The sequence below is a fragment of the Halyomorpha halys genome, unplaced genomic scaffold (assembly GCF_000696795.3).
Source record: "Halyomorpha halys isolate HHAL.00 unplaced genomic scaffold, Hhal_1.1 Scaffold110.1, whole genome shotgun sequence".
NCBI classification, from domain to species: domain Eukaryota; kingdom Metazoa; phylum Arthropoda; class Insecta; order Hemiptera; family Pentatomidae; genus Halyomorpha; species Halyomorpha halys.
This window is the reverse complement of record NW_027112640.1, coordinates 158,945-178,364: the sequence shown is the minus strand read 5'-3', so window position 1 is coordinate 178,364 and position 19,420 is coordinate 158,945. Positions and strand designations below refer to the sequence as shown.

The following is a 19,420-nucleotide window of genomic DNA, read 5'->3' as shown; positions in this document are numbered from 1 at the left end:
TATTTTTAAATTTTCTTCAATAAAACAATTATATTTTAGTTAATATTTTTTATGTTTATGATATGGTTGTCGTGGTGTTGCTTTTTTTCACAGTTATTAACAGTTTCTTATGTATTTTGATAAGGTATGACATGATCTAAGTCTTTCAATATCATGCTATGGTATCATTTTATAATTATTATTACTTTAATTCGTTAAATTTTCGATATCGATATTTCGATATTTTAAAATATCGATATTTTAGGTCCGATATAATATCGATATTTTAGGTCCGATATAATATCGATATTGATATTGCTATCCGATATCGATATCGATACCGATATCGATATTTCTCTTTCGATATCCCATCCCTACTGGAAGCTATATATTGGGCTGTTTGAATGGTGCTGGCCTCTAAATGTGCTAATCGGAACTATCATTTTCTACATTACTTGTTTTGTGCTGCTACCTTTAGACAGTTAGTTGAACTATTATTTTAATATTCTAAAATGTGTCATTCTATTTTATTTTTTTATTGAAAGGAATTAAATCGACGTATAATTTTTCAGTAATATTTATTCATGTGCGTTTTAAATTATTATTTACTATGCTTGATTGGTTGTTCATTCCTGTATACTCTCATTAACTTAATAGACTGAAGACTAAATATGAAATAGTAAAATAATTACATATCGTTATTTAACCTATATCATTGTTTGACTTTAATTATGATAAAATAATATCACCTTTTTATGATTGTCTCTTTCATTTTTACATAAGATAAGTTTTAAATAATTAAGAATTTAATCATGATTTAAGTAGAGATTTGTAAATTAGTTTTGTCATAAAAAATTAACAATTTACATGGCTTAAGAGAGTCAGGCTTTTATTGTGTTTTATAAAGAGAATAGCATAAACAGATTTTATGAAGATATTTGCATCATAAGTACTTATTGAAATAGAAACTTCACATAATAGACGAATTTGATCCAAACTTGAGATATAAAATAAAGCAGTCTCAGGGTTTTTTAATTTTTTCTCAGCTTCTAGAAGGATGAAACAGTTGGATATGGGTTGATTTTTTCAATCATGAAAAAAAAATCAAAATGGATGCAGGATACTAACCTTGCTCTCCCCTTGCTAATGCACACTTGTACAAAGTTGAGAGATTCTTGGATCTAAACAATCGTTTGCCATTTCCCATTTCAAATGGAAGACGCATACATTGATTTTGATCTTATCTTGTTTTTATATTTAAATATGCTCCATGATAGTCTATATACAATTGCTTGATTGTTCAAAGGTATTGTCTAGAGACATAAATGGTTCGAATTTTTATACAAGTTTGTACCAAGCCTTCCTGTAATTATCCAACTTTTGATGAGTTACAGATAGTTTCTCAAAAAGTTGTTTTATTGATGTCTTTATCCATTGTATTGAAATGAAACTAAAGATAAGGAAGCAACTGAACTGCTATAATATATTTCTTTTCGCTAAAATAATGTTAGTTTAAAGATAAAAGTAATCAAGTGATGTTGGAGGATAGTGCTTCATCACTTTTATGACCTACCACCCTTTTGGAGTTCTAACTACTTACAATACAGTCAACATTTCTTTGAAAACTATTATGTAAATTAATGTTTTTTTTTATAGAATATGTAATCATAATTAATTTTTAGATATCGATGAATTAAATACATATTTTACCTGTTTATGTTTTATTTATTATTTATACATATTTATATTTTCTTTCTGACAATATACAAAAATCTTTTTAATCCACTATTCCTACTCTACATCCTTTTCCTTTCTTACACTGTGTTAATGTGGTTTAAATATAATTTCTCCCCCTTATTAAGTATATTATTATTTGATGTGTGCCTATTTTTAATATTATCTTTAATTTAAAATTATTTTCATATGTAAGGTTTTTATATTTCTGTTTTTATCAATTTTTGTAGTTGTTATTTTTTCGGTTTTCATCAATTATCTTAAACCTTTTTGTTATCTTCATTTAATTTTATGTTTTAGTGAGAGTCTTTTTTATTTTCTCCAATTTACATTGTTCATTTTAATAGAAATTATCATAATAAGTAACACCTTAGTTATATTAAATTTTTGTTATATATTTGCTTACTTGGTTACCTCATGTAAGTGTTTGTATCTTTTTTAGCACTAATGAAGCTCAACAACATGGAGCGAAACGTTGGCTCACATTAAATAGTTTTATTTATAACTATTTGAGTTTTTTCTGTGACTCCACCCAGACCATCTTCCTTTTACACATGGACAATCTACGATCTTCCATTCATGTTTTACCTTTTTCATATATTATCTTTAGTTAAGATATTGTCTAATATTATTAAATAAATAAAAGAACAGTTCCTAAATGATTTCCTTTATTAACATTACTTTAATTAAGAACTAGAGCAATATACAAGAGTTTATATTTTTAAATTTGATTTATTTACAAATAACTATGATTGATTATGAGCCAAAGTCTGATCGTGATCTTGTTTATTAGGTTTGAGCCTCAATAAGTCTGGATCGATGTCTGGTAGTGGTTTAGAGCTTCCTGGTAAACCCCATTCCATTCCCAGAAATAAGGACCCTTCAGGACTGAAGTTACCAATGGATGCACCTGAAAAAAAAAATAAATAAAAAATATATATATATATATATTATTAGGAAAAAATAGCAAACAAATAAGACCAGCTATAATAAGCAAGATACACTTCAGCTATATTAGTACTTATGTTTCACTAATTGTTTTGTAATAATTTGATTTAGTTAATTTTAGGTAAAGCTTTACTTAATTGGCTCCAACATAGAGATGCTACCAACTGACTAATCAGCAATAAAGACAATTCGACCTTCAAAAGACATTTCATTCTTAATTCCCTGAATTAAGGGATAATTTTGTTTCTTCCAAGAAAATACAAACCAACTTTTTATGTTTCCAACCAGTGATTAATCATGATCCACTATTTTTTTTTCAGATTACTAAATAAGATAATCACAAATAACAATATTTACGACTAATGAAAATAAATTGGTAAAACCCAATTTGTCTCCTTCTGAAAAGCTACTGCCTTTAAAATTTCTGAACTTTCAATATCCTAAAACTTTTCATTTGATTTTGAAAAAATTTAGCTTAGCTACAAGTTTAACATTTCAAAATGAAAAACATTAGTTCAACTATGTCATGAAAAAATAAATGATATGCAGAATTATGCAGGCATTGATTTTTTAAAAAATCTTCCTAATTATAAATATAATTTTGAAAAATCCTGGTATCTAATTGACTTTGTTTGATATATGACTTAGATGGTCTCAAAAAAATGGGTTTACATTAAAGGTTTTAAAGGAGTTCTGATATTTTACTCACGGTTTTGATGGAGCTAAACATGAATTTGTTTTGAGAGTTTCCTCCCACATTTTTTTGTTTGGAAATATTAATATTAATAATAAAAAATTTAAAAACCTACAAACAGGCTCAAAAAATTAATTCTTCTCCTGTTTTTCATAAAAATAATCTTTCTACTGTTTTTCACAAAAATAATCTTTCTACTGTTTTTCACAAAAATAATCTTCTTCTGTTTTTATGAATTTCAACTTTATCATTTTCCATTTTATTCAGAAGTTTTGAAAAAATAACTTTTTTTCCTTCTTGCTTAAGACTTGAAAACAACCTTTCTTTAGAATAAATTCTAATGTTAATTTTATGTGAATATTAGAATATCATAGTTATATGAATATTAGTGCTATAATGACAATAAGGCACAGCAAATTACCAAAAATTTTGATCCTAAGTTTTTTTTTTCCAATCCATTTTGAAGCGACCATAAATCAAAGCTATACAACTGATTCAAGCAGCAGATTTTTCTAATCAGGGTTTTTTTAAATTTATGATTAAACAGATGAGAATAGGCTGGGTTATGGTTTGAAAGCCCATGCAGAAAAACATCTCTAGTTTTACATACAGTATTAATTATTTTAAAAAATTATGTTCTTAAAGAAGAGCTAAAAAGTTTTACATCAGCTGCCTTAAAGTTACCATAATACAAGACAGTGGCCAATTGAACTATTAAAAAAATTTAATTATTTTCTCATAGAAAAGCAGATTACTTTCTGTTAGAAAATAATGTTTATCTAGTCAATATAACAAATATCCTTGTTAAGTCAGTGTTTAACTATTTCAAGTACATGCCCTCAGAAGTTCATGTAATAGCACACAGTTGTACTAACAATCTGGGGAGGGTTATAGGAACCCACTCAGCTTACCAACGCTTCCTGGAAAACATTCAAAGCTCATGCAGACCTAACATTTCGATTAAGACCAGTTAATTAATTATCATCTTGTATAAATATATATAATTGTGTTGCTCTATAAGTACCAAATCATTGTATATATTATCAATAAAATTAATTCATAGAGAACACCTGGATGAACCCAACAAGTTCATTATTTTTAACACCTTTCAACCTCAATGTTTTGTATAAGATCTATATAAGAGCTGTCTGTCCGAAACAAGGCAGCACCACCAGTGGAATGGTCCCTCTCCACTCTAAAATCCCACAGCTATACCATTACTACTGTAACATCACCTTCAGGGGACCCTTCCCCCTTCCTTCCAATGCCATGTGGCAAAGAAGGGTTTTTGTACTTTGCATATATGTTTTTAGATTTAAATCTGAACATATTTTGTATTTAGTAGAGAATAAAATTTAGGAGCTAAGAAAAAAAAGGTGGTCTAGTCCTCCAGCATATCTCTACTTGGTCAACTATTTACTTCAACACCCTTCAACTTCCACTAAACAGGACTGGTTACTCTAAGGCCTGTTAGACTGGTGGCAAAACTTTATTCTTAAAATGTCTGGAAGAAAAATACTTCTAAAAGAAGTATTCTTACTTACTAAAGTATTACTTCTAAAAGAAGTATTTTTACTTACTTAAGTATTACTTCTAAAAGAAGTACTTCTGAAAGAAAAATACTTCTAATTATTATCTTTAATAACCACATGAAATTGAATGAAAGTATCTTGCTTTTAGTATACTATTATGTCATGAATTATAGAGGTATTTTTCTATCCTTTACAGGTATTGAATCTAACGTTTTATTTGATCCTCATTCAATGTTTCTTTAACATCACATTCTTCATAAGTTTAACTAATATTACATATTTTTAATTTTTTTTATGCAATGGCTCAACTTCTTGATGGGATTTGATTTCTAAGACTATTCTTGTCCTCTCATTCCTGCCAGCTGCATGTCTTTTCCATCTCCACACCCCCAACTGGCATAGGTCCTGCCTCCAAATTATCAAGCTACCTCCGACGTGGTCTTCTTCTTTCCAGAACTTGATACAGCAGGCAGCTTTCTAAGTACGTAATCCTCAGGGATCCTTTTCAGATGGCCAAGCCATCAGATGCTTGCCATCTTGATTAATACCACAATATCAGATAGACCATACATCTCCATTAACCCCTATTTTTTCCTGGACCGCCTTTGTCTTGATTCTCTTATTGGTCTGTATATCATTTGAAGGACCTTTCTTTTCCGAACCTTCATATTCTTTTCATCTTTGATGTTATTTTTCAATGTGAAAACTGATCTCAACTATTGAAAATTTTCTGCATGCTGCCATGTAAGAGTTCTTTTACCTTTCACTTCTGTAGGATTTCATATATTTTGTCTTGTTGACATTTATAAAAAAGTAAGTTTATTTACGGCATCGTGAAATTCTTGGAAAGTACCAGATAATGATATGAGTTCAAAGTTCAATTATTTAATAACTTTTATAACTTCAAATGATGTTGGAAGAGCAATTGTTTCAAATACATAAATCAATCTGAAAGGCTGTTTTGAAGTTTTCAATTTTATCAATAATTCTTTGGAAACTCATTAAATTTGATATCTCAAAAAAAAAATTATCTCACCTGAATGATTTGATGATGTTGCAACTTCAGATAAACTGTTAGGACTTGTGCACACTAGAAAAAATATACTATTTTAATTACAAATCATTTAAGTGTCAATGCAATAATTGTTTAAATCTTACTTGGTAAACTAATAAATCCCACAGGTTGTTGATTTAGAGCAAAATTTTGTGAATTGTGAAAATTAGTTTGATCATGTTTTGCTAATATTTTTTCTTGTTTTCTCCATTTTGCTCTTCTATTTTGAAACCAAACCTATAACAAATACAAATACTTGATGTTATGAAGAATAATCAACAAGAATAACTAAACTGGTGATTTCAATAGTATGCACAAATATCTTGTTCATGCATTTGAAAACCTATAGATGAGTTCAATAAGAAACTTGTCTTTGTGATAAACACAAATAGGTCATACAACAAATTCATCATTTGTCTCATCCTTCAAACTTTATAGCAGGAGAAATCAAAAACATTACAACTTTATACTCTTTTTTTTTATGCTTTCATAAATTTATGGTCAACATTGAACCAACCAGATTATGCAATCTTTTGAATAAAAGTTGGTCTTATTATAAAAATACAATAATTAAACTAAAAGGCTCAAGGCATTTCTCAATGTTAATCAAAATTAGATACTCAAGTTTTATTTACAAGGCTGGGGGGCTCCAGTTGTAACTCATTTACGATAAATACTTTGGATTCATTAATTAATGACATTCACAAGAAATATCAACAATCAATATCTGTTGTATCAAATGCATTATACCAATGAGCTCTTTTGACACAAATAATTTTCAATTTAGCCCATTGTAATTTCAATCCTAAAATAAGGAAAATAAGTTGGTGCAATCGAAATCATAATGTATGTTATATAAGTTTAATGTCATAGCAAAGGATCAGATACCTTTCTCACTGAGAAATGAAAGAGTTGCTAGACATACGTACATATGTATATAAATATATGTGTGTAAAACAATGATTCTACTTACTTGAACTCTTGCTTCTGTAAGGTCAATCCTCATGGCAAGTTCTTCTCGAAAAAATACATCAGGATAATGTGTCTTATGAAAAGCTCTTTCTAATTCTTCAAGTTGGAAATTACTAAATGTAGTTCTATAAAGTCATAATTATCAGAATGAACAATATTTAAAAAATTATAATGAAATATTTCAGAATTTAAATCTTGCCTGTATCGTCTCTGTTTTCTTTTTCCGCTTTGATTGGAGGTACTAAAGTCTGGCAAGTCTAAAGTGGTTGTATTAGATAAACTATCATCAAGGGGATCACACTGGTATGCTAAAAGGGAAATTTTTTATAAACATAAATTTTAAAATTTATATTTGCAGCCTAAAATAACCAAGAAATGAAGAGGACAGAATAAACAGTTTTGTTTGAGATCTGAAGGGGGTATTGTATCCTTTTAAATAAGCTTAGATTCATTATTAAGTTAAATGAATTTAACCATCAGGTTCTACTAATGCATTTATCCTAATTTAATAACTCTCTCCTACTAGGCATTTATAAAGTGGATAAATGGAACGTGAAGGGTTGTGTTTGTAGGTAATGTTGGAATACACATTTATTTAATAATGACATTTTCATAGCAATCTAGAGAATCTATTGTAAATACAAACTTTTTAATTTATCATTGAAAATTTAGTATTAGTGTACAATAGAAACCTCATATTGACTAGCAACTGAGACGAATAGTTTTAAAGTCAACTACTTAATATCAAGGTAAAGGTCACATACTTAGTGTAATACATCTTCTTTAATTTCTTTGAGTTTACTTTTGTAACAGATTTATTGAACGATGTAAAATAATTCTTAATAATATTGAGTAAGTAAAACATTATTATTTCAAGTTAAAACATGCATTGATCAACATATTATTTTCATACATACAAATATTCCTAATTATGCACTTCATTTTAAATAATTTAACAAATATATTTATTTATAATACAAATGGAAAAATAAAATTGTTACCAAAAGCAAATAAAGATAATTTCAATAAATACACTGGAATGGAAAAATTAATTTTATTTTAATTTAGGTGAGATACAATCAAAGTTTTATATTAAAAAAATGTTTCACTGCTCTTACTCACGGAGTTTGTCTCCAGAAAGAATTCCAGACAAAAGTTGATCACTATCAAAGTCATTTTCGATTTCGCTCATTTTTTACCACCTGCTAAACAATATATTGTATTCCCACAACCCATTACAAACACAAATTAAATCATAATTAACTTGGAATATGACTTTGATACAATAAAAAAAAGACTATTTTAACAGGGAAAAAGAAGTCAGAGGATTAGAAACCTTTAAAGAATGCTCCTTGGGTGGGGAGTAGAACTGAAATGTTACTCTAGGAAACCTTAAAAACTAACAACCCTCATTGCATAAGTAAATTGATTTTATTCTGTACAGTATATATAATATATTGTATTAATGTATGCATTAAAATCCTCTTCCAATAAAAAATAAAGTAGCAAATACTGATACAAGACCGCTGCCATTCATATCTCCTGTTAAATAATTTTTTCCCAATTAATTTTGATAAAAAAAAGAAACTATCATTTGCTTAATTAGCAGGACGATATAAGTAATAGTACAACTACTTCTTTTATACAATTAAATTAGATGAATGTACATAATAATCAAATGTAGTAATTTATACAAGAAATAACTAGTTCATACTAATACTGAATAAATTTTTGGTTAATTTTATTTTGAATGTTTTTAAACACTCATACTACTAAGAAAAACTCATATTTAACTAACTTGTATCTGCTTAGTTAAAATTCATACTATGATACTATGTACTTAAATTATACAATAGTTTTAATCAATTCTTTTGACTGGGATACTTTCTGGTTATTAATGCTTCAAATAGTGGTAGCATAATTAATTAGACAAAATTTCCTTTTAAAACAAGTTGACTTCGTCAATTTGAATGGGGCTTTCAATCAAGTGGTTCAATAACGCAAATTTATCCTCATAAAATCTTGAGTCGAAAGTCTCCTTCAAATTACTTTAACTAAGACAAATTCTGCTTGGTTCAAAATAAACTTTTGTCAAGTTTATTATAATTTAGAACTATCTAACTTAATTTTTTTTAAATAACTGCTACCTATAGAACAAAAAACACAGAACTTTAATTTCCAGCTTTTGCGTGTGGTTAGACCATTGGTCACATGAACTTTTCTATTACTTATGAGGTTCACTATAACCTCTTTAAAAAAACCAATTTATGTATCTTAAACAACCTAATTCCACACATCTTTTAAGCAAACCAAGAGACAAATCTAGTCAATCTTAAAAGAAACCTAAACTTTATTTATGTAATATCGAAGCTCATTAAATGTTGAAGTTTTTCTAGAACGGGGATAATCTTTAGTCTGAAAGGGAGCTGAGGAAACATTATCGAGTAATGTTATTTATAAAAAAACAAATAAATATATTTTTTTCATGAGTGGTTTGCCTGTAAGCCCTTTGACAATGAATTTATTTAAACCAAACCATATTTCTTATAAAGAATTCTATCAATGGTGCAATTGAATCTGAATTGCCTAGGATATTTTTTGAGTAATCATTTCTTATTCAACAAAAATCGCTAAACTAAAAAAACCACAATTCTTAGTTAATAATTTATTGGTATTTATCTTTATCATTATTTTATTAAGTTTTTGATAGTTTGTATACCTCAACCTTTAAATTTGTATTTGTTGACTCTAACTTCTTTGTATCTTTTTATTTTAGCCCAGATGATCACTTAAATTGTGAGTCGAAACGTCAGCAATCAATGAATAGTTGAAAACTATTCTTTCATTTTGACTGCAGTTATGGTCATCTTCAAAATTCTCTATAAAAATTTGATTTACCAAAGATTGGTTTCAACTTAATATTAAATGTTTGTAAGGAAAAAAATAAAAATAAATAAAATTTAAATAGATTTATTTACAAAACCAAACAAACTAAAAAATTATTACAGACTCTAGAACTTAATGATTAACATAACACAACACCTAAATATACAAATTAAAACATAAATAAAAGATATGAATTAATAAGGTATAAAAATTAAAGGTATTTAAAAATAAAATCAAGAACGTCATTTCAATAGATGTGGTAATTGAAAAATATTATCAAATGTGTGAAATTTTAATGAGTTTTGTTATACAAATGCCATTGAGAATTTACAACAGTATTGTAAGTTATAACTATTTATTACATACAAATGGAGGTAACTAACATAGAATAAATGTCAAGTTTCAACAACAAACTTTATTGAACAATTCTATAAAACATAACAAAAATCTACAATTCTGGAATAACCAGTATTAAAATTAATACTAGATCGCTTTTTTTTTTTTTTTTGTCTAATATTATTATTTGTTATAGCCTTATGAAACAATTAAAATAAAACTAACTCTTTTCAGTCTGAAAAATTTGAAACTACAATTTCTAGATAAAAATATCTTTTTTTTTCTTTTAATCTTTTTTCTATCTAAATTATCATTATTATAGATATAGCATTTAATACATTAATATACCAAAATAATTAAATGCTATTGCTGTTTTTGATTTCTAATGTTTGAACTATACAGGAGCCAATCATTAAGGCATTTATAATTTATTTATACATGGTCCAAGCTTGGTGTATCACTTAAATGCAAAAGATGCAATATCATGAAATCATTTTTAATAACAATTTCCTAAAGAGTTCTATTTTAACTCTCTTTTATAAGTGCCCCATACAATACATGTGCATCGCATAACTATTTATTTTTTTCAGCTGGTCCAAATGCACCATGGACGGAGATCTCATATGTAGTACAGCCTCAGTTTCGAAGTTGAAACAAGAAGATCGTCATCAAAGAAACTTGTTTCAATAAGAATATTCCCACTAAAAAAAATTCTGGTATTTAATTTTTAAATTCACACATGAAATATACACATTTTAAAGAAAAAGTATTAAAGAAAAACATAAACCAAATGTGTAGTAAACTGTATTAGAAAAAATACAACCATATAAAACATTAATACTGACTTAAGTACACTAGCTGGCATCATTTGTGATTCTGGTGCAGCTTCTATCAATGACTGCCAAGTATTAGTAGAATTCGGGATCACCAAACCAAACTCGAAGAACCATTCTTCCAAACAACGACCCTATATAACATTAAAATCATTTGAAAATTGATTAAAGAACAAAACAAATATTTATCTATTTAATTACATTAATAACATTTACACTTTGATAATTATTTTTCTTATAAATATTATCTTAATTTTATTATCACTCAGCCATCATAAATCATTTATGATCAACTTAGATACAAATAAATTGTATGTTGCCAGATAGAATGGTGAGATTATATCACTTTCACTGATTTATTTCATCATACACACTTTGATTGATATTAAATTTGTCATAATAAAAATTTAATCGACAGTATTTGATAAACATTTGTCTATTTAATCCCCATATTCACCCAAATTATTTCCCACTATTTGCCCATTAATATTTTTTCAATGTCTAGTTTTAATGATATCCATAGCTGGTTTCACATGAATCATATTTGTCATAAAATACTGAGGGGATATTAATTATAAATTATAATATAAAACATTTCCAAGAGACCTAATATTATTATTGTGATACTCCTCTAGTGTAGCTAAAAATAAATGGATGATATTTAATCTAATATCATTTAATTAAAAACCATTAAATTAAAGTATAATGATAGAATTTATAAACAATAAACTGATAAATATGTTTCGTGATATTTACTTTAAAGACAAAAGTGTTTCAGTATTGCTATTTTTATCACTATTTAAGGAAAAATTTAAACATTAGAATCTAAAACATTTTTAAAGTGAAGTATATGTCTCTTTGACAACTCTTTATCAAGAATAGTAATCAATTCATTTTAATATGATTTTATTTTATTACAAAAAAAAAATATTTGTTTTTTCCCTACTACTTTGATACTTTTGTTTTAATTATAACAACCTTGTGAGTTTTCTGGGGTGACAAAAACCTAAAAACCGCAACTAAAAGTTTTAAAAAAATATTGCAAGCAAGAATATACTACAACAAACTAAAACAGCAGGTCTCTTATTATTTGTTTTATTTTTATCATTACGGTACATTGCACTTAGAAGGTCTTTTTTTATAGCTACACAAAAGATTTATACTCAAAACTGCTTTTATCTTTATAATATAATTAACTTTAAAAAGAAAAATTATTCCAATAAATTTTCAATGATTTTTCCTTTTGATGCTTATGTTGGTGATTGATGGAATCAATATAAATTTTCATTTTCGAGAAACCTTACCAGATGGAACACTTTGATTGATCATATTCCATGGATATAACTCTTAACAAGGGCTGTAAGGAACAGGAGAAATAATATTACAGAATAATCAATAAAAAGAAATTTTTGAAGCATTTTTCTAATAAATGCACAAAATGTTCACTCATACAGGGTGTGATTGTTTTCGGCACAAAGCACTAACTGAATTCATACCTATTTTAAACAAACACATTTACTTTTCACTTATCTCTTTTAAGAAATTCTATAGCTTTATTTTTCACTTAAATTGATCTTTGCAACAATTTTGTTGAATAATAAAGTATAATTTTTTTTCTCAGTAACTGAACTATGAATTTACTTCGACGTGTATAACAGGGACTGCCTGTAATCCAAATGTGTGGACTTCCTAACCCTATATGGAAGGAATTTAGCAGAAACACTGTATGCAACAGGATATTTATGACAATGCAAAATAAAAATGATCAGAATAAAGAATTTTACACAAAATAAACCTCACTAATACTACAGTAATTTTGTTGAAAATCAAAACCAATGTTTGAAAATTTCATACATATATATATAATTTTTTTTAACAGGAATGTTGATTGTCTGTCAGTCTATAACAGAGATAAGGATACATGAGGCCAAAGAGCCATAAGCAGGCAGATAAATTTAATTTTTTTTTAATTCATTGTAATTTTGACAAGTCACATGGAAAGAATATAACACATACAGAAAATGTGACTATGAAAAATAAAATTATTATTTCAAATAAAACTCTAATAATATAATAAAAATATACATCACTACTTCATACATATCACACCCTTCAACATGCAGACTTTAATGTATTTTGCCAAAATGCGCACTACGAACAGAGAAAAATAAAAATGAAACTTGAATCTTAGCCACACTTGACTCAACAAAGATTCACATTAGCCGACCATTGGCCTGTGTTGTTAATCTGTAACATTCTGTATCTTTAATTTTTAAGAAGGTATAGGGAAATCTTAATAAGGCTTCTTTCATAAATAAAACAAAATACAGTTTTAACTCCAACATCAGGGACTCTTTAATAAAAAAGTTTTATAGTGAGTAAATAAACAATAATTGATACAAGTACAAATGTTTACAATCTTATTATTAGCTGAAGCAATAATCATTAAATATTTTCATTAGAAAATTTGTAATTATAATTATTACTTATTAATATAGTAAGTATTAATACATAATAATTATAACTTATATAATAAGAATGTATTATAATTATTATGTATAATGAAGTATTGCATTCACCCTCCTCCATTCTAAGGGTGAATAATAAAGGTCACAAGAGGAAAAATATCTCCCCACACCATTGCTAAATTAAAAAGAATCTTACACATCAAATTATCAGGGATTAAAAACACTAAGACTTTAAAATCGTAGAAATCTTCTTTAATTAATGAATAATCAATTAAACTGATTATATTGGGTAATTCAATTAACAAAATGACCTAATGTGAGCTGTCAAGGGTAAATGTAAAATTATAAAACAAAAACTTTATGCATACAAATTAATCAGACATTGTATTTTACATACATTTATAGACAATATATTATTTATTTCATGCAGGTTTACCTTACAGTGCAGTGCTCTGAGTTCAAGAATAAAAATTGAGGAATGAATTATGAAACAAATGAAAGATAAAATATTATAAAGAATATTGAAGGTTCTCAACAGATTGTTTCCATATAGAAGAAAATTAACTATAAAAAGGAGAAATATTATTCATCTAGAATAAGCATTAACTTATCGTCATTAATCCAACATAATATAAATCTACCTAATGATAATAAATATAACACTATTTCGTTAAGTATTATTTCTTAAAAAACAAAAACATGTTATGAAATATACCTCTCATAACGATAACTAAAACTTACGTAAATCTGATTTCCTAAAATTATTCTTAATTTTGAAATACATAAATGAACGTCAAGTTTTAAACTTTTTACGTAACTTTGATGAAATTAAAAATGAATGTTTTAAAACTAAAATTGACATCAGGGTGACCTAGGAATACCATAAATAACACAAAATTATAATGAAAATTAAAAATAGTATATTAAAACTTATATTTCAGCAACAATTAAGAAATGCTTAAAAAATAAAAATAAAAGGACCAAATTAATTTTTATTACATAGATAATTCTAACTGTAAACTACTATTCCAATATTAGATGAAGGAATAGGAATAATTCTAACAATAGCACACAGCTAAGGAATACCTTTTACAAAAAAATTTGAATAAAAAAAAAAAAAGATTTCACCAGCTTGATTATGAAGTAATGGATGAATAAATGAATATTATTCAGCTAGTTTTTGAAACTGATTTTATTATTAATGACATTTATATTAATTTGCTAGTTTCCATGTATTATTTTAACAACAGAAAGATTTTGAAAATTTTCAATAGTTCTAAATCATAGAAAGAATATTTAACAAAAATGAAGTTTTTTAGAAAATATAAAATCAATAATTTGAGATAATATTAAATAAACTCACTAAAATAATTATACAGGCTAATAATGTAAATAAATACCTGCTTTAGATGAGCATCAGACGATGATGAAAATAGTTGATGTTTTTCCCCACAAGTTTACCAGAATAGTTTTGTTTCACAAGAGTATATTATTCAAAATACCAATAATCAATAATAATAACAAGTTATGCATGTAATAAGAAATCAAATTTACTTTTTAGAAAGAAAAATAGATTCTTCAAAATAAATCTGTTTTTATTTTAGCATCAATCTTTCATATAAATAAATTGCTGTTGTATAAGTAGAGCAGTTATGTATGTTCCAAATAAATTAAATAATAAATATATACATATTAATGTATAAATCTTACTTTAAAAAGGGTAATACGCTTTGAAGTTTTATACTGTTAAATATATAACCTATACACTTAAACATATCAGGCATGTATTGATTCCCAAATTTCATTATCTTGAACTGATTATTAATGTTATAAATAAATTACTGGTTATATTATCTGAGAGGATAAAATAACCACCAGCATATAAAATTACTTACCAATACTGCATGAACTCCCTAAAATGGTGGAGAAAAACCTTAATATCATAGTTCTTAATTTAATAATTAAAGTGCAACTATTTAATTTTCATTGTATTAATTGTTCTTCTTCTTTTATTTTTTCCAAACAATAGAGTAACACAATACATATTTATATATTAAAAATCTTGCATATCCTACATGTCTGTAATTGTTGACACAATTGTATTGCTATTCAGATATACCCATGATAGCAAGTTTACTACAAAAACTTTTTAATAATTATGAAATTATTCTTTAATTATGTTTGTAAAGTTATTATTTGCTGTGATCTGTTTTCCATGTCTTTTTAGATAGATACAAAGTAGAATAACTAAATATTATGTTTTTATATTTTTCCAGCAATTAAAACCGTCGTTGGAGTGCCCCCTTCCTAATTAGCTTTAAAAATAAAAAATAACCTTAGTCATGTATGAAGCGATGAAAAGGGTAACAATTTTAAACAAATAAACACATGTTCATGTAAAACCATTTATTGGAACACTATAAGATTACTGTACACAATCCTTAAATACAGTTAATATTTGGCATATATTACAAGTGCAAAATACCTAATTACAAAATATACCAAGCACAGAACATAACGATGATAAAATAATAATAAAAATAAAGTTTGGTTAAAATTCAAACCAAATAACAATAAGTGATGCAGTGTGATAAGTGAGCGAATGATCTAATGAGCCTAATATTTGCTATATTCAATCTTTGTTATTCCTCCAACTGTTGTTTTATAACAATATAAAAAAAAAACTTAGTAAGAGAAATAATAAAAATTGTTTACTATATGTGAATTTGTATGTATGAGTGAGGCTTATGGCATGTAAAACCTAAAAAATGTTCTTAAACTTTAATCTTACCTTAAATAGGACTTTTTGTTCTAATCTAAACTTATCCATTTTTTCAACAGAAGAGAAGTTTATCTCACGAGATACTGCTCGGCACTTGAGGATCTGTTTTGGAACTCTAGCTTCATGTTCTTTGTCAGGAATTGATCTATAACAGTTGTAAAGTTGATTAACACGACATAACAAAAAATCAGTATCCTGAGTGAACTTTTAAGTTTACTCAACCCATGATGAAAATAAGCATCTGATAGTAAAAGCTCATCTCTATAAAGGCTTAATAAATGGCTCAGTAAGAAGCAAAAGCAGTAAAATGAGTCAAAAATAAAACAAAGTATGAGATTCTTGTAATATCCTTTACCAATTAAACTTTCCAACTGATCCCTTGACAAGTTATTATTTATGACAGGACGCAACAGATGTCTCCTTTCTAGTAATAGTTCCTAATATAACAACTACAGAAAAGAAATTAGAAATCTCCCAGTTACAAACCTGCCTTCTACGCCACAACCCCTGATGAAGACCTGAAACTCAGGTTGAAACATCGGCATAAAATAAATAAATATGGTTTTGTTTATTTATGTTGTTCTTTGCTGACCGCACCCCCCGACAAACTTCTCCAAGTAAAAATCTTTTATTTCATTCATTTAGTAAAAGTTATTTTGATCTGCATGTATTTGCATGTATCTGCATATATGGTAGAATCCTGCTTACTCATCCTGGTTGGGACAAAGCAGATTAATACAGAGTACATAAAAAAAAACAACAATGCAATAATAATTTAACTTGTATATTAGATGAGCATAAAAATAAAAAATATGACCAAGTTAAATTTATTAAATCAATTTATTGTAACTTTAAATAAAAATTTCTTTAGAGAGATGATTACTTAAATGTGTAGATGATTATTGATCAATAAAATAATGAAGATTCAAATTCAACCTAAAAGAACAATTAGGAAGAATGAGAGAAGTAGTAATAACTAGTAGCTTTAGGTAACTATGAAAATGTCTCTCTAGAAAAGCTTGATATAGAGAACTTTCAGTGTTCTTGTTTTTTAAGTAGGATTCCTAATCTGCCGCCTAACCTTTTAATTCTCCAACCCTTCTGTCTGATTTGTTATTATTGAGAATTTCAATTTTTTTAAAAAAATATTATTACATTGGAATTAACTATGCATATTACATAAAATAAAAATTTAAAAAAAAAAATCAATTGATCAGAGCAATATTAATATGCCTATAAATTAAAAAAAAAAAACTTTTCCCACATTGATTTATTACTTTTTAGTTTTTTGGGTTAGTGCATTTTGGTTGGATTTGAATGTAAATAAACAGTTGAAAAGCTAAGCAGAACACAATATGTGAAATTTTAGGGAAAATGAAAAAGGGAATTTTGCTGGGAACAATATTTTCAAATACTTCCTTTAACATAGTATAGTGCATGTAAGATGAGTTAGCCCCTTGGAAAAGGGAGGGGGAAATGTGCAGTGGAAAATGTTACCCGTTACTAAGTCTGTTCCAACAATCACTTCTGACTTTCCAGAACCGTACAGAGCACGCATAGTACGTGTTTTTCACTCACAAATCTTGTGCTGCGCGTGTTCCACAAAGTTCTGGATGTTTTAAGTGGTTGTTGGAACAGATTCAGTTGACTGGAATACCTTTCCTTTCTTCTCCTTGACCTACTTCTGCAATTGTACAAATAGAAATTCCTCGTATCAGTTTTTCCAGAGCTATTTTTCATTAATATCACAGGATTATAAGCGTAACATGTCAAGTAAGGCGGATGGGTTGTACTCACTTGGGTATGATGATCCATTGAGGGTAATAATCTACACTATTATTAAAACTGTTTTAATATCAATTCTGCCCATTCAAAAGGGATAAACTCTCTAACTAATCTTTTTTCAGTTTCGGCCAAGCACAAAAATAAATCACTTTATGATGACAGGTCATAAAAATACTTACTGATCATTTTCTCATTCCTATATAAGCACAAACTCACTGCCATGTCTAAGTTTCCATTGTGAACTTGATTTTGATATTTATTTTGTATTTCATTTGATAGTTTATAAATGTTCAACCAATGACAGAAAAGTATCCACAAAATTATCATAAAAACAATACATTTGAGCTATTAAAAGACTACTTACAGATCTTCATTTCCCTGCCACAGTATTTTTCCTGTGTCCGCATCTCTTAGGTTCATCCAATTTCTAATTTATAAAAATAAATAATATTAAACATAATATTAAATAATATTAAACAGATTTCAAAAAAAGGAAAAAAAAATTGAAATTATTTAAAAACAAATTTGATCCTTATTTTTCTTAACTTTATTCTTTTTAAAACCTTTTAACGTTTCGACCCTCAGGTCATTCGTAAGGATACCTTTATTTTTATGTCATTTTCTTTAAAAAACTTTAAAATGCCAGCTAATTGCCTTTGTCCCATATAACTTTTTCTATATAATTCCTTCTTAAACTTAAAACTTTTACAATCCACTTCTCTTCTTTCTTTCATTTACATTTGCAGCCTTAAAACCTTAGGTTAATAAATAAAAGGATCAAATTTGTTTTTAGTAAACTAAATCACTCTCAAACAAGAATATATTAATAAAAATTAATCTAATGTGAAATTAGTTTCTATTAGTCAGCACTTAACAAGGTGGGTGAGCATTTTTAACATACTGCCACACATAATCTCAAAACAGTGAAGACCTTATGTAATTTCAGCCTTTAAACCACTGGTACTTGATATTAATTATGTTAACTGTTCTTTGTTGCCTAATACTCCTGTCACTAGGCAAAATCAGTAAGAAAATTCCAAACCTTTCATCAGTGAGAAGTGAATCAGGTTGTGGAGCATTAGTTGGTATTGTCACTGTTTTTCAGATACCTTAGGTTGGCAACTATAAATAAACTAATAATTGAAACTTAATGATCTTTTACTGGAAGAGTCTCTGGAATTAAACTGGATTTGGTGAATGACACATTCTTCCTTTTTCAAATACAATAATTTATTTCAAATAATCAGCAACAACGTTTCAGGAAACATCCCCCATCTTCAGGTTGCTATAAAACCAAATTCAACAAAAACCCATACCATGTGCTTACAACAATAATAATATATCATATATACTTCAAAACTACCAGGGCATTCAAAAAGTCCTGTCGTTTTTCGTTTGTTCGTTGTTTATTTTGATT

General features: G+C 27.1%; 2 protein-coding genes across 2 annotated transcripts in view; both read right to left on the bottom strand.

Annotated features, from left to right (window-relative positions):
• Positions 1 to 2,459: 2,459 nt before the first annotated feature.
• On the bottom strand, positions 2,460 to 8,247 carry LOC106677826 (homeobox ARX homolog alr-1). The gene is made up of 6 exons (XM_014415963.2): positions 8,036 to 8,247; positions 7,113 to 7,221; positions 6,915 to 7,038; positions 6,046 to 6,178; positions 5,924 to 5,977; positions 2,460 to 2,623 (listed from the first exon to the last, which is right to left on the bottom strand). The coding sequence occupies exons 1-6, from the start codon at positions 8,103 to 8,105 to the stop codon at positions 2,460 to 2,462; spliced, it is 654 nt and encodes a 217-aa protein (XP_014271449.1). The 5' UTR covers positions 8,106 to 8,247.
• A 2,448-nt stretch (positions 8,248 to 10,695) lies between these two features.
• The window catches only part of PrBP (Prenyl-binding protein), an 11,003-nt gene continuing 2,278 nt past the window's right edge, over positions 10,696 to 19,420 (bottom strand). The window contains exons 2-5 of the mRNA XM_014415965.3: positions 18,368 to 18,430; positions 16,228 to 16,363; positions 10,981 to 11,102; positions 10,696 to 10,836 (exon numbers count right to left, since the gene is read on the bottom strand). Coding sequence (XP_014271451.1) covers positions 10,755 to 10,836; positions 10,981 to 11,102; positions 16,228 to 16,363; positions 18,368 to 18,430 — 403 coding nt within the window. The 3' untranslated portion in view covers positions 10,696 to 10,754. The remainder of the gene's footprint in view (positions 10,837 to 10,980; positions 11,103 to 16,227; positions 16,364 to 18,367; positions 18,431 to 19,420) is intronic.